Source organism: Opisthocomus hoazin, chromosome 10, assembly GCF_030867145.1.
Source record: "Opisthocomus hoazin isolate bOpiHoa1 chromosome 10, bOpiHoa1.hap1, whole genome shotgun sequence".
Lineage (NCBI taxonomy): Eukaryota > Metazoa > Chordata > Aves > Opisthocomiformes > Opisthocomidae > Opisthocomus > Opisthocomus hoazin.
The window spans coordinates 19,406,852-19,421,647 of record NC_134423.1 but is presented as its reverse complement, the minus strand read 5'-3'; the positions used below and the strand labels follow the sequence as shown (position 1 = coordinate 19,421,647).

At 46.2% G+C, this 14,796-nt stretch overlaps 1 protein-coding gene across 1 annotated transcript in view; it reads left to right on the top strand.

The window, feature by feature from the left end:
- Nucleotides 1-12,264, top strand: part of TNFAIP8L3 (TNF alpha induced protein 8 like 3) — a 49,282-nt gene extending 37,018 nt beyond the window's left edge. Inside the window, exon 2 of the mRNA XM_075431408.1 lies at nucleotides 9,223-12,264. Within this exon, the coding sequence (XP_075287523.1) occupies nucleotides 9,223-9,785 (563 nt within the window). The 3' untranslated portion in view covers nucleotides 9,786-12,264. The remainder of the gene's footprint in view (nucleotides 1-9,222) is intronic.
- Nucleotides 12,265-14,796: the final 2,532 nt, after the last annotated feature.

Sequence of the window (14,796 nt, the reverse complement as noted above, 5' to 3'; positions counted from 1 at the left end):
GACCATCAGAAGAGGGGCATAGCTGCTCCAGGGCACCGAATCCCCCATCGACACCAGGAGAACGCAGCCAGAGGGTGAAGCGGGAGATGCACTTCTGGGCCACTGCGAGGGAATGCTAAAGCACAGCTGTAACGGGTGGAAGGGGAGCTGGACACTGGCTGTCCCGGCTCTGCTTTCTCTTGGTGTGTGGTTTCAGGGAGGGGGTTTATTTGTTTTAATGAGGCAAGGGGAGAGACTGAGCTGTTATGACATTCCTGGAGCAAGAAAGATTGTATGCACTGAAACCAGAAAACCTCAGCAGCTTTAAGGGAGGCAATTCTAGCTGCTGGCTCCCAGGATGCGTAGCTGTATCCCCCATGCGTGGATGACACAGACTGGATTTTCTGTTATTCAGTGCTGGCAATTTTTTTTTTTCTCTTCAAGTTTTTGCTCAAAACAGAATCTGCCAGTTTGGAAAAGTAACACTGCAAGCAAGTTCTCCAGATCATCTACAAAGAGAAGTTGCTGCATTAATTGCATCTGGATAAAAACAGGATAGTTGCAAGATCTTGCAAGGTTTCTAATGGTTTTTAAGAGTGTCAGTGGCAAATAATACTTTGGCAAGAAAATCTTTTCTAGGTAATTGTTACTTTTGTGTGGAAGAATGTGACAGTCGATTCCTTTTAAAGAAGCCTGTGAGGCTTTTTTCCTTAAGAAGATAATTGGTTTATCATTCATTATATGCCTGATGATCCCCCAGAGACTGTCCCACCTAAGCAATAAACAGTTCCTCAGCACATAGCAAAGAACTCATTACTGTCCTGTTGTGAAAATGACATGGCCAGACATTAAAACAAGGATAGTTTTCCTATAGAGACAATAATTATTTGTCTAATTAGATATTTTTGCTACATAGTCACCACGATACCTTATTTTTAAGTGCAGTGTCTTTAAAATGAAGGTGGAAGAAATGTGGTCATTGTGAGGAAGACAAAGGAGATTAAACACAAAATGTTTCAGAGACTGAAGTTAAACTCTTCATTACTTACTGCCCAGGATTTGCTACATCACATATACTGGGGGGGGGGAATCACAGGCAGTTTGAAGGCCAAAAAATCCTAACCAATTTAAGGTGTGTCCGGTTGCCACCAGAGCACTTTCTGCTGGGTTTCATGAGCTATCCCTGCTTACCTAAGATCCTGCTGTAGTGTTTGGGATATATCAGCATGCCTCTCCACCACGCTGAAAGACTTTTTTTGACCAAAGCTAGCATTTAAAGAAAAACCCACTAATAATAATAATCATAAATATCTGTCTCAAAATACAGGAACAGGATCAATAGGTCATTACAACAGGTATCAACCAACCCTCCTGCATTCCCATTCCCTAAAGGTCAGCCCAGGCAATGCCTTGGTCTGGTACGGCTCAATCTATTGCAGATACCTCCCTTGTCAGATATCTGGTGTCACTGTGCAAACGTTTGTCGTGCAGTGTCAGGCAGAGTTCAAACAGTATGTTCTGGGGTAGGGATGGTCAGTCTTTTCAATGTATTTTGCTCTTGCTATCAGCATAATGAGCTGACATTGAAAGACTGCAAACCTGTTTACAAAATACAGTGGTCAGTTTATCAAAAGCCCTTTTAGTTGTATAGTAAAGCTTTAAAAACCCAAACACCACAGTATTTTACTGTCACTCCTGACAGATTTGTCATTTCTGTAACACCTGAGCACTCGCAGATAAGAGCAAAGCTCTGTGTGTGTGTGTGTGTGTGTGTGTGTGTGTGTACGTGTGTGTGTGTGTGTACACGTGTGTGTGTGTGTGTGTGGTGCTGTGTAAGCAAGCTCTGTGTTGTTTATACTCACCACCAACTGCCAAAAGTTACCCAGATGTGTTGGCTGCCTTGGCAGAGCTTCCCTGCAGAGTACAAAATGGGAGGTGTAGAGTCTAACCTGAACGCTTGAAAGTCACTCCTTGAAGATAGCGGTCCCTGAGCTGCATCCTGGTGTAGGTTTTGGTTCTGATACGTGTTACCATATTAAAAAGATTAAGGGCTTCCATCACCACTTTCAGAGAGGCGACTTTGCTGCTTGCACGTGCCTGGCTGGTACTCGGCAGGCCGGAGCGAGCCGCGGGCTGCGTTGCTGGCACAGCGGTTGTGGTTCGTGGCACGGGGACATGCAGCGTGGACGTGGTCCTCACCAAGCCTTTTGTCAGGGAGTGGTTTCCTCTCCCACAGGCTGGCTGTGAGCTTTCAGCATATGACCAAGTGTAATGTCTCATGGGTAGCGTCAAACAGCAGCCATACAAAATCCCGTCAGCACGTCAGCTGTGCCATATAACCAGAGAGCTTTTGTGAAGGTTTCCACACGGTGGGCCAGTTGCAGCCACGGGACAGTGCTGTTCTCCAAACACCGCTTGCCAGCTGCTGCCTTTAGACAGGGGAGAAGAACCCGGCGGCGTGGTTCGGTTCCCAGCCAGCCCCTTCCTTGGCAGCTCCAGCAGAGTGGATGGAAACCACAGCTGAGCTTCTGCCCCCCTCGCTGTCATCTCTGGAGGCTTTACTGAGATGAGGACAACGGTTTAACTGCGCATTCTGCTTTGCTCCTCTTCTCTTTGCAGAAGGGGCTCCCCAGCCTACCACCACCTCTGCCAGGTATTGAAAGGCACACTCCAGTGTGTAGCAGCAATACATTATTAGTAAAGCAAATGACAAATACAAGCCAGACGCTGAAATAAGACTATCATTAGAATCTCCAGTCGCTAGATTCCCAGACAGTGCTTTTTTACAGCATGATTGCTGCTTGTATAAAGCTCTAAAAGGAAAAATGGTCTTTCTCTTTTTTCCATTAGGTCATGTTCCCTCTGTACAGGGCCGTTGCTGCCACTTACAGAGTGTCCAAGTTTTGCCTTCAGACATTTGGATACTGGTGCGATCTCCCAGGATCATACACTTATCAGTCTGTAATCTCCTATTCCACTACAGAAATGAGCAACCCTTTTATGTTCATAGTGGCAATTTAGAAGTGTTAAAAGTTTGAGCGCCAGGCCCCTGGTGCTTACACATGTTTAAATTGGCCCTCCCTGAAAGCTGATATATTCCATCTGGTCTATTGGCTTTCTTGGCTTAAAGTTACTGGAAACACTGAATGTTTCTTCTGCAGTGATCCTGTAGCTGTCCAAGAGTAATACACACGCTTACAGCTAGCTCCCTGGCTGCTCACTACTGACATGCTATGGGAGAAGTGCTTCCAGTGCACTTTTTCTTCCCGTCTGCTTCTAGACTATTTTGAAATCCCAGGTTCTGCGGTTCACTTTTCTGATCAATCTTACAACAGATAAGTGATACTTAATAAATAAAACACAGATTTTCAGCTCATGACCTCTAAACATTTTGCCTGAATGCTGCAAATTAAGCAACTAGATTTTTTGTTGTTGGTTTTTCTACATCCTCCTTTCCAAATCTGCACTAGATTTTTCTTGTTCTTACAGCTTTACATAACAGCCTAATAAGGAGCCTTATAAAAGTCCCTGCTCTTATTTTCCTCAAAGGTTATTTATGCTTTCTTAACTATTTATGTCAAGCAAAAGAAACATTACAGGTAACTCCATGTTAAAATGAAACAAGCTGCCAGCCCAGTAAGTTGTCGACACCAGCAGCGACACTGGATTAACAGTTCAGGCATTCACTGCTCATTTAACTCTCTGCAAGAGCTTTGTGCTGCGGCTGCCTCGTTCCTTCTCGCTGGCGTGCTCAGACTCTCCAGGCTCAGGGGCAGGTGTGCCACTAAGTTAAAATACACAGATGCATTCAAACTGGGTCACACAGGTCATTAAAGCAGCACATCCCTGCAACAGCTTTCCCAATGCAACGATCTGGTGCTGTAGCAGGCTCGGAGTGTGCCCATCCCTTGGCTTAGGCCAGCTCCCACAAGCCTGAGCAGCTGCCAGCAGCTGGAGGGGTGCCCACGTTTCCAGCAGCGCTGCTGACTCCTTAAAGCCTGCCTTTTGCTGCAGAGGCTGCACTGCATTTGAAAATTGAGGATTCAGTAGTATTAAAAATATTTCAGCCTCTTCAGCATCTTTGCTTTCCTATGCATTTCCCTCTTGTTCAGTGAAGATTCCGCCCTTTGCTTACTTGCAGTGCCGCTGGAGGCCAGATGCAGGGACCCTTCCAATTTCCACCACCTCCCCTTCCTGCCAGGCTGCAGGAGCCCACTCTTCATGATTTTAGCTCAGTCCTTTGGCCTGGAGCAGCTCACCTCACCTCACCTCACCTCACCTCACCTCACCTCACCTCACCTCTCCTCTCCTCCCCGGGATGCTCTCGGGCTCACTGGGTGCCACCCCACACACCGACGCTGCTGCTGCTCGGCAGTGGCTTCCCACCGCCGGCTGCCAGGAGCTGGGCTTATGCTCACAGCCTAAGTGGGAGCTAAAGCCCGCGGCCCCGAGGGAGGGTCACGGTGGGCAGGTGGAGGCCGTGGTGGCGGGAACCGCTTCACCGGCACACGCTGCAGCAGGCACTGCAGTACCAACGCCCCGCATCAGACACAGCTCCACAGGTGCGACAAAGCTGAAGAAATTGCTCTGTAGCCCCTCTCTCTCTAAGCAAGCCTGCTACTACAATTGAAAATGCACTGGGCAAACTCCACAGAAGCTCTGCAAACGACCTCCTGCTGTCTCCGTTCGTACCTGTGAAGCAGCGCTGCCCCAGCGCTCACCCCGGCAAGCCTCCGCCATTCGCCAGGGGAGGAAATATCCTGGCTGCAAAACGCGATGAAGGCGCTGGCTAAGAAGTGGCTAACTGGGAGGGAAATGGAGTCATCTGCTCGGGGGGGTTTGCTTCCGTGTCCGCATAATTGCTTTCAGAAAATGTCGCCCATGCTGTCCTGGGCACAGTGGGAGCATGTTCTGGTTCACTGGTTCTGCCGTGTGTTGTGTACAGAGTGGCTAAACGGATATTTACATGAAAATGGTATTGCTGAACATTTAGTTCCAACCATTTCGTACTTGGTACAGCCATATGGAATCAAAATATTTTGAGAGTATTACAGATGCTTTTGCATTTTAGGCTCAAAAACTCTTAAAATATAAAACTCTTGCATCTACTCTCTGGAGCTGCCAAACTTTTTCCACACTTGTGTTATTACACAACTCTGTTATTAAGCAACGCTGTTATTAAGTTTGGTGGATGCGGGACATGCTTGTCACATTCAGTGGCGTGTGCCAGCAGCTGGGCAGTCGCTGGTGGCACTGGTCTGTCAGCACCCTGACGGCGGGATGGCCTGGCCCAGGAAGCCTCTCCCCATCGTCACGGCTGCGGCCAGGTGAGCCCCATCCCCATCCTCAGCTGTGGAAATACCGGGCTGGAGAGCTGCACTTTTTAAAGGATGGAAGATTGCTGTGGGATCAATCACATTGCAAGGGGCTCTGTTAGTAGCTTTTATCATACATGACCCACTAGATGACAGAGAGAGAGAAGGAGAGAGCAGATCTGAAGGCAGAGCTGGTCCTTACTTCAGTAAAAACTAAGATGTCAGACTTTCTGTAATGGAAGTTAATCATTACCCAGAAAAGCAGTGTGCTCAGAGGTTGTTTTTTTAGCTTTGGTGTAATACTCCTGAAAGCTAATAGCATCTATAATGTTGCCGATTTGTTTTGCTGTATGAAAGAAAGCAGAAAATAGAATTGCTGTGCGTAGGAGGCGAAGATGCTGTGTTTTGCGTAACGAGCAACGTGCTGCAGCAAGAAAAGACTGCCACAGCAAACCTGCAGTCCCCACGACAGCCTGAATTTAATCATGTGGCAAACCACTTGCGGGCTTCGAAAGGCATCACCTTGGCGCCTGAGCACTACGTGACTTTGGAGGCAGGGATCCAAGCAGGCTCTCTCGCTCCTCCCAGCAAACACTGCTGCAAAGCTGCAAAGCTGGGCAGAGCCCGTTGCAAACAGCCCCCATGCCGTGGCCCGGGCTGCACGGAAGGGCTGGTGGCTGTTGCCTGCCCACTCCTCGTCGCACGCAGGCTGGGTGACCCCAGGAGCAGGCGCCCGGGCGGCTGGGGCCCAGGGGCCAAGGCTCTGCAGCCTGCTGACCCTGCTTGCCCTGCGGCTGGAGTGCACTGGTTGTCGTTGTCCTCCTCCTCTTCCTCCTCCCTGGGCTTCCCAGCAGTCTCCTGAGGCGCAGGCTGCAGCTCCTGGGTTTCACATAGAGCAGCATGGTGTGCTACAGGCGCCCGAGCTTGTCCTGCGTCCCCACCACGCGCTGCCCTTCCCCACGGGGACCGTGCCTGCTTGGTAGGCTCGGCTGGGAGAGCGCGCAGCAGTCACGGTGGTGACACCCACTGCCAGCTGTTGCAGACTTGACAACACAGAGCAGCACGAATCGTGGAACGAGATGGGGCAAAGGAGCGTGCACAAGGTGTTTGGATGCGCCTGGTTTCTGAGGGCTCTGAGTGCTCGTGGCTGGCACGGCTTTGGTGCTGGAGGTGCCACGGAGAGACAGGAGCGTGAGGGGGTGAAGGCAGCCATGGCAGGGACAGGAGGCATGAAACTGGGGCCTGGTTTGGGCAGAGGAGACCAGGAGACATGAGAGGAGGGGCAGAATACAGCATTAGGGGCTGGTAAAGGAAAGGATAGAGGGCAGGGGCGGACAGCTTCTAGAGAAAAGCTGAGCAGCTCCAGTGCAGTAACAGATTTCTTTATTTTACGTTTAGAAAGATGAGGAGCTCAGTCTCATGCTGTTAAACAGCAGATCCCACACCTGGGCTTGCCCTGGAAAAACGCTCCGGCCCTAACACTCAGCTGAACTTGGCCTGATGCTCTCTGGCTGCGCTGCCCACCCCATAGCTGCACCTTTCGCTAGGAGCTGTGTCACCGGCGTTCGGGGTACCGAACCCAGGGCTGTCATGGGGGAAAAACCCATCTTTGCAGATCACACTCTGTTCAGTTTTGTGGATGACAGCCAGGCCTTTGAATACGGGAACAGACCTCGGAACCACTTTTGATTGTGCCAGACAAACCTCACTTCTGCTAAGTTTATTGGAAGTTTTACGTGCTAGTTTAGCATCCAGTTTTGTCTCTCAGAAGTCACACAGATGGGAGGGCAGCTGCGTGCGTGTGCGTCCGAGAGCGTGCCGGGGGTCGTGCTGGTCCCGGCACAGCAGTGCCGGCGTCCCGCAGGCGTGTGGTGGGGGTCGTGGTACTTTCCCAGCCACCTCCTTCTATGCGCCGCGACTGCTGGCTTTGCTCCAAGCCACAGAATTGGGATGGCTCTGCAAAGCTTTCCCTGCAGTGGAGCTGAGCACGGTGGGAGCCAGCTGGGCTCTCACCTGGTGAAGATGACACGGAGGCTAAAGCGTCATGAACACCAGCAAAATAAATATTGTAGACATCTACTGCATTTATTTTCAGTTATTGATTGAAACAGATACCGAACAACTGCATCCACTTGATTAATAGTAAACACTGACTACAGAAATAGACACTAATATTAATCTTCCACTTTACTATGTCAAATGCACATAATTATTCATCACAGATACTATTTATATACCCACGCACTGCTAAGTAAAACAATGCTTTCATCCTGGTTTCATCATTTCTAGATTAAATCACAGTTTTTGTATTCCCTCCAGTCAGCAGCTCAGCCCCACAATTTTCTCTCCAAATGACAGGCAATTCTTTTAAGCACACTGAATTACTTTTTCCAGGTGGTGGTTCTGTTGAAATTAGATGTTACTGTCTCGTACTGCTCAGTAGTACAGCTGTGGCACACAAAGAAAGATGACAACTTTAATATTCTAGTTAACTCAAAAACCAGGATTTAAACATAAGCCTGTTTAAATTCAGCATTACTTATTCGGAGTGAGCACTGGCACCAGCACCCCTTTCCCCGACACGAGGACGTGGGGAGCGTGGGGAGGGAGGGGAGGCTGCATGCGGTGAGCCCAGGGCGTCACCCAACTAGCCCAAGACCCACTCAGGCTCCAAAATCAAATCAGCACTGGAAGCTTTGATTTTTGTTGTTAATTTTAATCCGTTAGTGGTTTGATATCGCTGCAGCTGATGAAGGACCTGGTTACCCGCATCCCCCTTGCGCCAGCCAAGGCGGTGGTCTCCGGCACGCAGAGCAAGGTCCCCAGCTGGCAGGGGACAACGAGCACCTCCTCTGCGTGAGCAGACACCGAGAGGAGATGCTGTGGGCAGCCGAGGAAGGTGTCCCCAGCACAGGGGCCGCTCTGCCAGCGCTTGGCCCTCGCCAGCTGTCAGCCCCAGCACACAAACGCTCACCAGCGCTTGGCCACAGCGGTGAAATGCCCTGGGACCCAACAGAGACGGCACTACCCCAGCATTAAACTGGATGATTATTTCATCTGACATCTTTCCATTTCCTTTCCTTTGGCCATAATGGGTCAGTTAAAAATCACCATTAATGTGAAAAACGGAGGAAAGTCCAGTCAATCTCTACCAATAATTATAGAAGCTTATTGGATAAAGTCCAGCAGGAGCAGCCACATGCTCAGGTGCTACACTGAGTCAAACTTGCACAGATGGGTAAAACATAAAAAATCCAAGCCACTTATTTGATAAACGTAGAGCAAAAAGCTCAGGTATTTTCATCTGGCAGGAACTGCACGCACTGAAGCACCAGTGTTTTGCAAAAGTCACATCCTATAATTTTGCAAATTGGTAACAAATGGGAAAAGCATCGTTACTAGAGATTACAGCAAAATAAATCCACGCTTATGAATCTGCTTTGCTAGCCCTCATCCGAGAGGCTGCTTGGTCTAACAGCGGAACAACAGTGCCGCCCAAAGACCAGATGGGTAACTCCTCCAGGTTCCTGTATTTATTTGTCAGTATCTCATTTTGATTCTCTGACAGGTTACGTATTATTTCCACCACAACATACCAACGGATCCTTCTGCCAAGAGAGCTTTAACTTCAAAATTAAAAGACTAGCAAAGAAACAGCATAGATATCCCCTGCCAGAATATTCTGTTCTTTATCTGTAAGCAAAAAACCTCAGTGACAGCAAGACTGAAACATGGCTGTCTGAGACCCCAGGGACACTCAGAACTACAGCATTGGAAGTGTCCCCATTACTGCAATCATGACTATATGTAATGATGAGTAATACATGTAATAGCTCACTTAAGCACATAAGTACTACTTAACTGACTGTGAAACTTATTCACCAAGTAAAATTAACTTTTTTCCCTCTTTTCTGCTATCCCGAAACAGGTCCCGATTGTTTCAGTTCCAAGAATCTCGCGCTGCAAGCCCAGAAAAAGATCCTGAGTAAAATGGCAACCAAAACCATGGCTAACATGCTAATCGATGACACAAGCAGTGAAATCTTCGATGAGCTGTACAAAGTAACGAAGGAACACACAAGAAACAAAAAGGAAGCCCATAAAATTATGAAAGACCTGATCAAAGTGGCAATAAAAATCGGGATCCTCTATCGAAACAATCAGTTCAACCAAGAAGAGCTGGAAATTGTCGACAAGTTCCGGAAGAAGCTGAACCAAACTGCCATGACAATTGTCAGTTTCTACGAGGTAGAGTACACTTTTGACAGAAATGTTCTTGCAGAACTTCTGAATGAATGTAAAGACCTTGTGCATGAACTCGTAGGTCGACACCTGACGCCGAGATCCCATGGGCGCATCAACCACGTCTTCAATCACTTTGCGGATGTGGAATTTCTAACCGCCCTGTACAGTCTCGATGGCGATTGTCGGCCATACCTCAAAAAGATCTGCGATGGCATCAACAAACTACTTGATGAGAAGGTCCTTTGAAACCAAGCTCAAAACCAAGAAACCAACCAAAAACTTCTCTCTAGAACTGGCCACCCTTCATGAGCCGTGGTGAGCAAGCGAGCTTCCTTCCCACCGGTCTCTTATCACAGTCTCCAGCAGGGGCCAGAAAGTGCCCACCAGGCTCATGACGAGGTGGAAAACTTCCACCAGAAAGCTTTCAACTTTAATGTTCTGTTCCCATAATTCAGTCTTTTCCAAGGAGCGGAGTGAACAAGGCTGCTGATATATGTCGTTCAGAAACAGACTGCTGTACACCATGATCTTACCAGCTTTGTGTTCAAGGCTGAACGCGTGAAAAGAAAGTAAACTCAAATGCATGGCTATGTAAAAATAGACAGGTGAAGGCAAAAGAGCAACACATGGAATTTACCCCCAGGCCCTTGGTGCATATGTTTTTATTATTTCCATGCTAACTGAAAAGGCTTAGGCAGAAAGTAGGGCTGTAGTGGATTAAGCTCACTCCTTTCAAAAGGATCAGGAATCAATCTGAGAAGGCATCTCTAATTTTACATAGTATTTAAGTCTAGTAGGGGAATAACAAATAATACAAACTGAATAGAAGTGGGGGAAAATTTAAAGAACTGCTCGATGAAGCAGTATTTTCATCAGAGCATTTTGTTTTATACCTGCTAGTAACAGGTGCCATTTTCATTTTGAAAAGCAGCTCAGTGGTTCAGGCTCAAAGGCAATCAGAACACTAGACGAAGCAGTACATCAGTTTCCCCGCTCTCAGGGTTTGGGTGTTGGGTAATATCAGGCGAGCATAGGCTGAAGGTTGCGCTGGTCTTGGTGCTCTTACTGGTTTGCCTGGCAGAACGAAATATTCTTTGAGAAGATTTGGCAATCGCACTGGTGAAGTGGAACACAACTAAGACACCAATGGAGCGACAAAGCGACGTTTACATCCCCTGTCCTCAGCCTAGGTACAACTCTCGGTTTAACGTGTCCATGAGGTTAATCTGTGCCTACAGTAGAACAGAGGTGTGATAAAAAAGGAGCCCCCTCCACGACGCCTGCAGTGCCATCCAAGTGTATGCCGCGTCTCCATGGCCCTCTGAAGAGAACAGTCTCAGCAACTTTGGTGAGCTTCACAAATGATTTTTTTTGTTCACAATGTTTTCACTGATTTTTTTTTTTTTTTCATTTTGCAAAGAAGTACTGGTTTCTGTACAGTGTTGTTAGAATTCAGGGCGAACAGGAGCAGAGCAGATACACCAGCTTGCTGCCTACAGAACCTTGCAGCTGGAGAGGTGCTGACTGACCCTATGTAAAGGAAGTGCGCCTGGGAATCTCTCCTCTCCTTGCCCTCCGCATCTTCTCCTCCAGGCTCACCTCTGTCTCCTGACACTGCACTATCAGGTACCACCTCCTCTCAGCTGGCACAGACAGCAGACAATCCCATTATCTGGAGATAACACCTTCCGTATCACAGATATTATAATACAGACACATGTACCTGAAAATTGACAAAGACAAGAAAATACATTTGAAAGCCATTCCTCTCTAGGGAAAACTTCCAGTGTTGATCACTCATGACTTTAGGGTAAGAAAAATTTGTTTCTCATTTAAACTCTTCAATACTACAGTGGTAGAAAAAAATGTTCAAAATTTTCTTCTTCTTCTGTCTTTCCTCACCCCAGAATAACTATATTTTACCTCTTGCAAGAGCAATTTTGACTATCACACCTTTGCGCAGTTGAGAATACACGTACCCAGATCATGTATTCACTTGGGCTGTGCTAGACGGATTTTTATCTGTTCCCAGAAGAGTCATTTTGGAGTGCAGCACAAATGGCAGCACAAGGAAGTAGCAGAGCAGTTTGTAACAACATAAGTTTTCCCCACATTATTTCCTTTACCCATAAAAAGTCTATTTGCTAGCAACGGAGGTGGACAATTCCCTTGCAACACAGCACAGTGATGAAATACCAACAGCTGGGGTTGCAAGTTCAGCCATTTGCAGAGCCATATTCACAAGCACCGTTAGCTGCATTTTTTCCAAGCACGTACTTGTCAACTGATGCTTTCGAACAGTATTTATTGTATCCAACACTCCTGTCCCAGTGTACATGTCAGATTTTGTGTGTTTGTTTCACTTGTGGCAAACAACTTTAAGTTCTTTTTTTCAAAAGTCAGAAAAAGAGAGATTATTCAAGATGTCCAAAGGAGAGGGATATTCTATGACTTTCTTTTTGTGTGTTGCAAGTATCAATATTCAGATTCTGGTATTTTAGACACACCAGCTCAACATCTGTTGTTTTATTTATAAATCTGAGTAGCCTTAAGGAAAGAGAATGTTTTCAAGTATTTCTCATACTTGCATATCCTGTATATTCATTGTTTACTTTTGTACTTGTAGCTTGGTATGTAATAACATTGCTGAAATAGGGGCAATGTTCAGGTCACCTTAAGTATATTCTGTATTATCACATTTGTGGATTAAAAATGTGTGATTACTGCTCTTTCTGTTTCTTTTTGATTTATTTATTCTACCATCCAATGTAAACTGACATTGAACAATAAGAAGAGGGAATTAATGTATTGTAAGTTTTGTCACCTTCAACTTCTGCAGCCTTCGTACTCTTTGAGGACCAGATTTTATGAAGGTAGGAGGTGAGCAGATGGATGGTTTAAGGATTTAAAAGAAAACTGGAAATCCACCTTGCTGTTGCATCACACACGCAACACAAACACGCGTCAGCAGCAAATGAAACTGCTGGTTTTCCACAAAGTTCTCAAACACTTGAGCTACCAGACGATGCTGACTCAATGCATTTAGCAGTGCAGCTCGGTCACCAGGTTCAGATGCTCCCTCAAAGCCACGCGGAGGAAACGGCCCCAGGCGCAGCCAGCGCGGTGCCTCGAAGGCGCACGGGGAGCCTGCATCAGGGCCAGGGCAGGGGTAACACGCCAAGATCCAGCTCTCTGCCAAGCACCTTCTTGCAAGCTTTCCATGATGTATTTAAATCACATTTAGCTAAACTGAGCTAAGGTAGCCAGAAGACACATCCCTGACAGATTTCAAATCCCTGCCCTAAATACGGAGATGCCAGAACCTACCACAATGTTTGAACAGCAGCAAGCATATACGCTCCTATCCTTACTCTCAGAAAAGACAAACTGTTTTGGCTGAAAGAGCTCAGAATTTGCAAACAACTCACACGGCAATTATACTGGAAGCAATTAAAGATTGGCACAAAGAGAAAAGTGCCAACTACCTTAAAAAAAAAGTTTAAAGCAATCTTCCCAAGTGGTGTTTCGAGCCACACTGCTGGTAAAACATTGCTGTCAGGTGCATTTTATGAATCATATCATGGCAGGACACAATATTCTTTGCTTCATCACTGCCAACTTTATTACATAAAGAGAAAAATGTTAATGTTCAAGAAACTCTCAAGGGAGTGACCACTTCTGGCATCCTAATGAAATTGTACATCTACCACAGAACAGTACACCGCACTGAACATGTAATCTTATTTGTGTCAGAGAAACATTCTCACAGAAAGGCACAAAAATAGCTGAGCCTGAAGAGAACCAAAGAGGTAAAGCACAATTACCTCTTATCACAGCAACAGGAATGCAAACACGTCTTAACTGGGTGACTTAAGCAGGTCTACTTACATTTTTACATACCTCAATGCCAGGAAAAGACAATGCACAGTCTTACCCCTATAGAAAAGAAAATATAGCTTTTTATGCTGAAAAACTACTAGTGGGACTCTTTAGGCGGGTAACTACCTTTCCAGCATTTAGAAGCCATCAGGCAATGTAATTTCTGAGCTACTTGGACGTACAGAAAAACCTGAAGGTAGTGCCATCCATGACACAAATGTATTCTCTCAGGTCCTTCCAGGATGAGAAGGGGCTGGGGATACCTAGCAGAAAGCAATCTAACACAATGGGAGATGTGATCGATGTTTAGTTTTTTTGTTTTAGTTTACTGCACCATACTGCCATGCTGCACTTCCATTTTCCTACCAAAGTATTTGTTTCATTAAAAATATCTGAAAATATCTCTTCCTTCTAGGCTACTTCTATGCATCTTATTTCCTTTTCCCTGAAAACAGGTTAACCCTTCAAGATCTAATAAGTCACAAAGAAAAGTAAGTGGGAACACCAAAGATGAAGATACTCACTAAAGGATTTTCAATACCAAACTAGATGAAAGAATATTCCTTTGTATAATTACTTGTGCAGCTGTATGTCATTTTCGAGCCAAGTGGCTGACGGATGAAGATCAGAGGGATTCCCAGCACTGAACTGCTGAGGTTCTGAAGGGCCTAGGCTCCTCATCTCAGCCCAAACCGCCGTGTGGCATGCACTCTGGTTACACATGGACACCCACGCCACACACAACAGGCTCATCATTTAGATCAGGGCTGCAGCCACCTTCAATTCAGCAATTACGTCAAACCTCCCAAACTCCCACCTCCTTCTCAATACCATAGCAAATGGTGTGTTATGTCAGCACTGGACTTAAAAAAATGTTATTGCTGTCAACTATGAATAACAAGAGACCCTAAAGTCTCCTGTGATGCCTAAAAACAAACCCCGCAATCTGGCAGTATTCCAAAAAGAGTATCGGATAGTGTGAGCTGGCACACAGAACGCTGTTCAGAAGATCTAAAGCGTAATCTTTCACTCTTCTTATACCTCCAAATGAGACGCAGGATATTTAAATGACCAATGGGGTCAAGACTTCTGCAATGTTACATTCTTCATCACTGTTCAGATGCAAAGAGAAACAATTAGAATAGAACCTAGTTCTTAACATGCAGAAACACTGCTACATGTGGTAGCAAAGAATATTAAACAAGTATCAAGCTCAGTTTTTTTTTAAATGAAACTATTTTATTAAACTACAAGAAATGCAAAGATGGCGATAGATTGAGAAAAATATTTGCTGGGCAATCTAAAAATAAAGACTGACACAGGTACAATTCCCTGCAAACTCCTTTATGCGATGTTACCATCAAGCTCTTTGAATCTG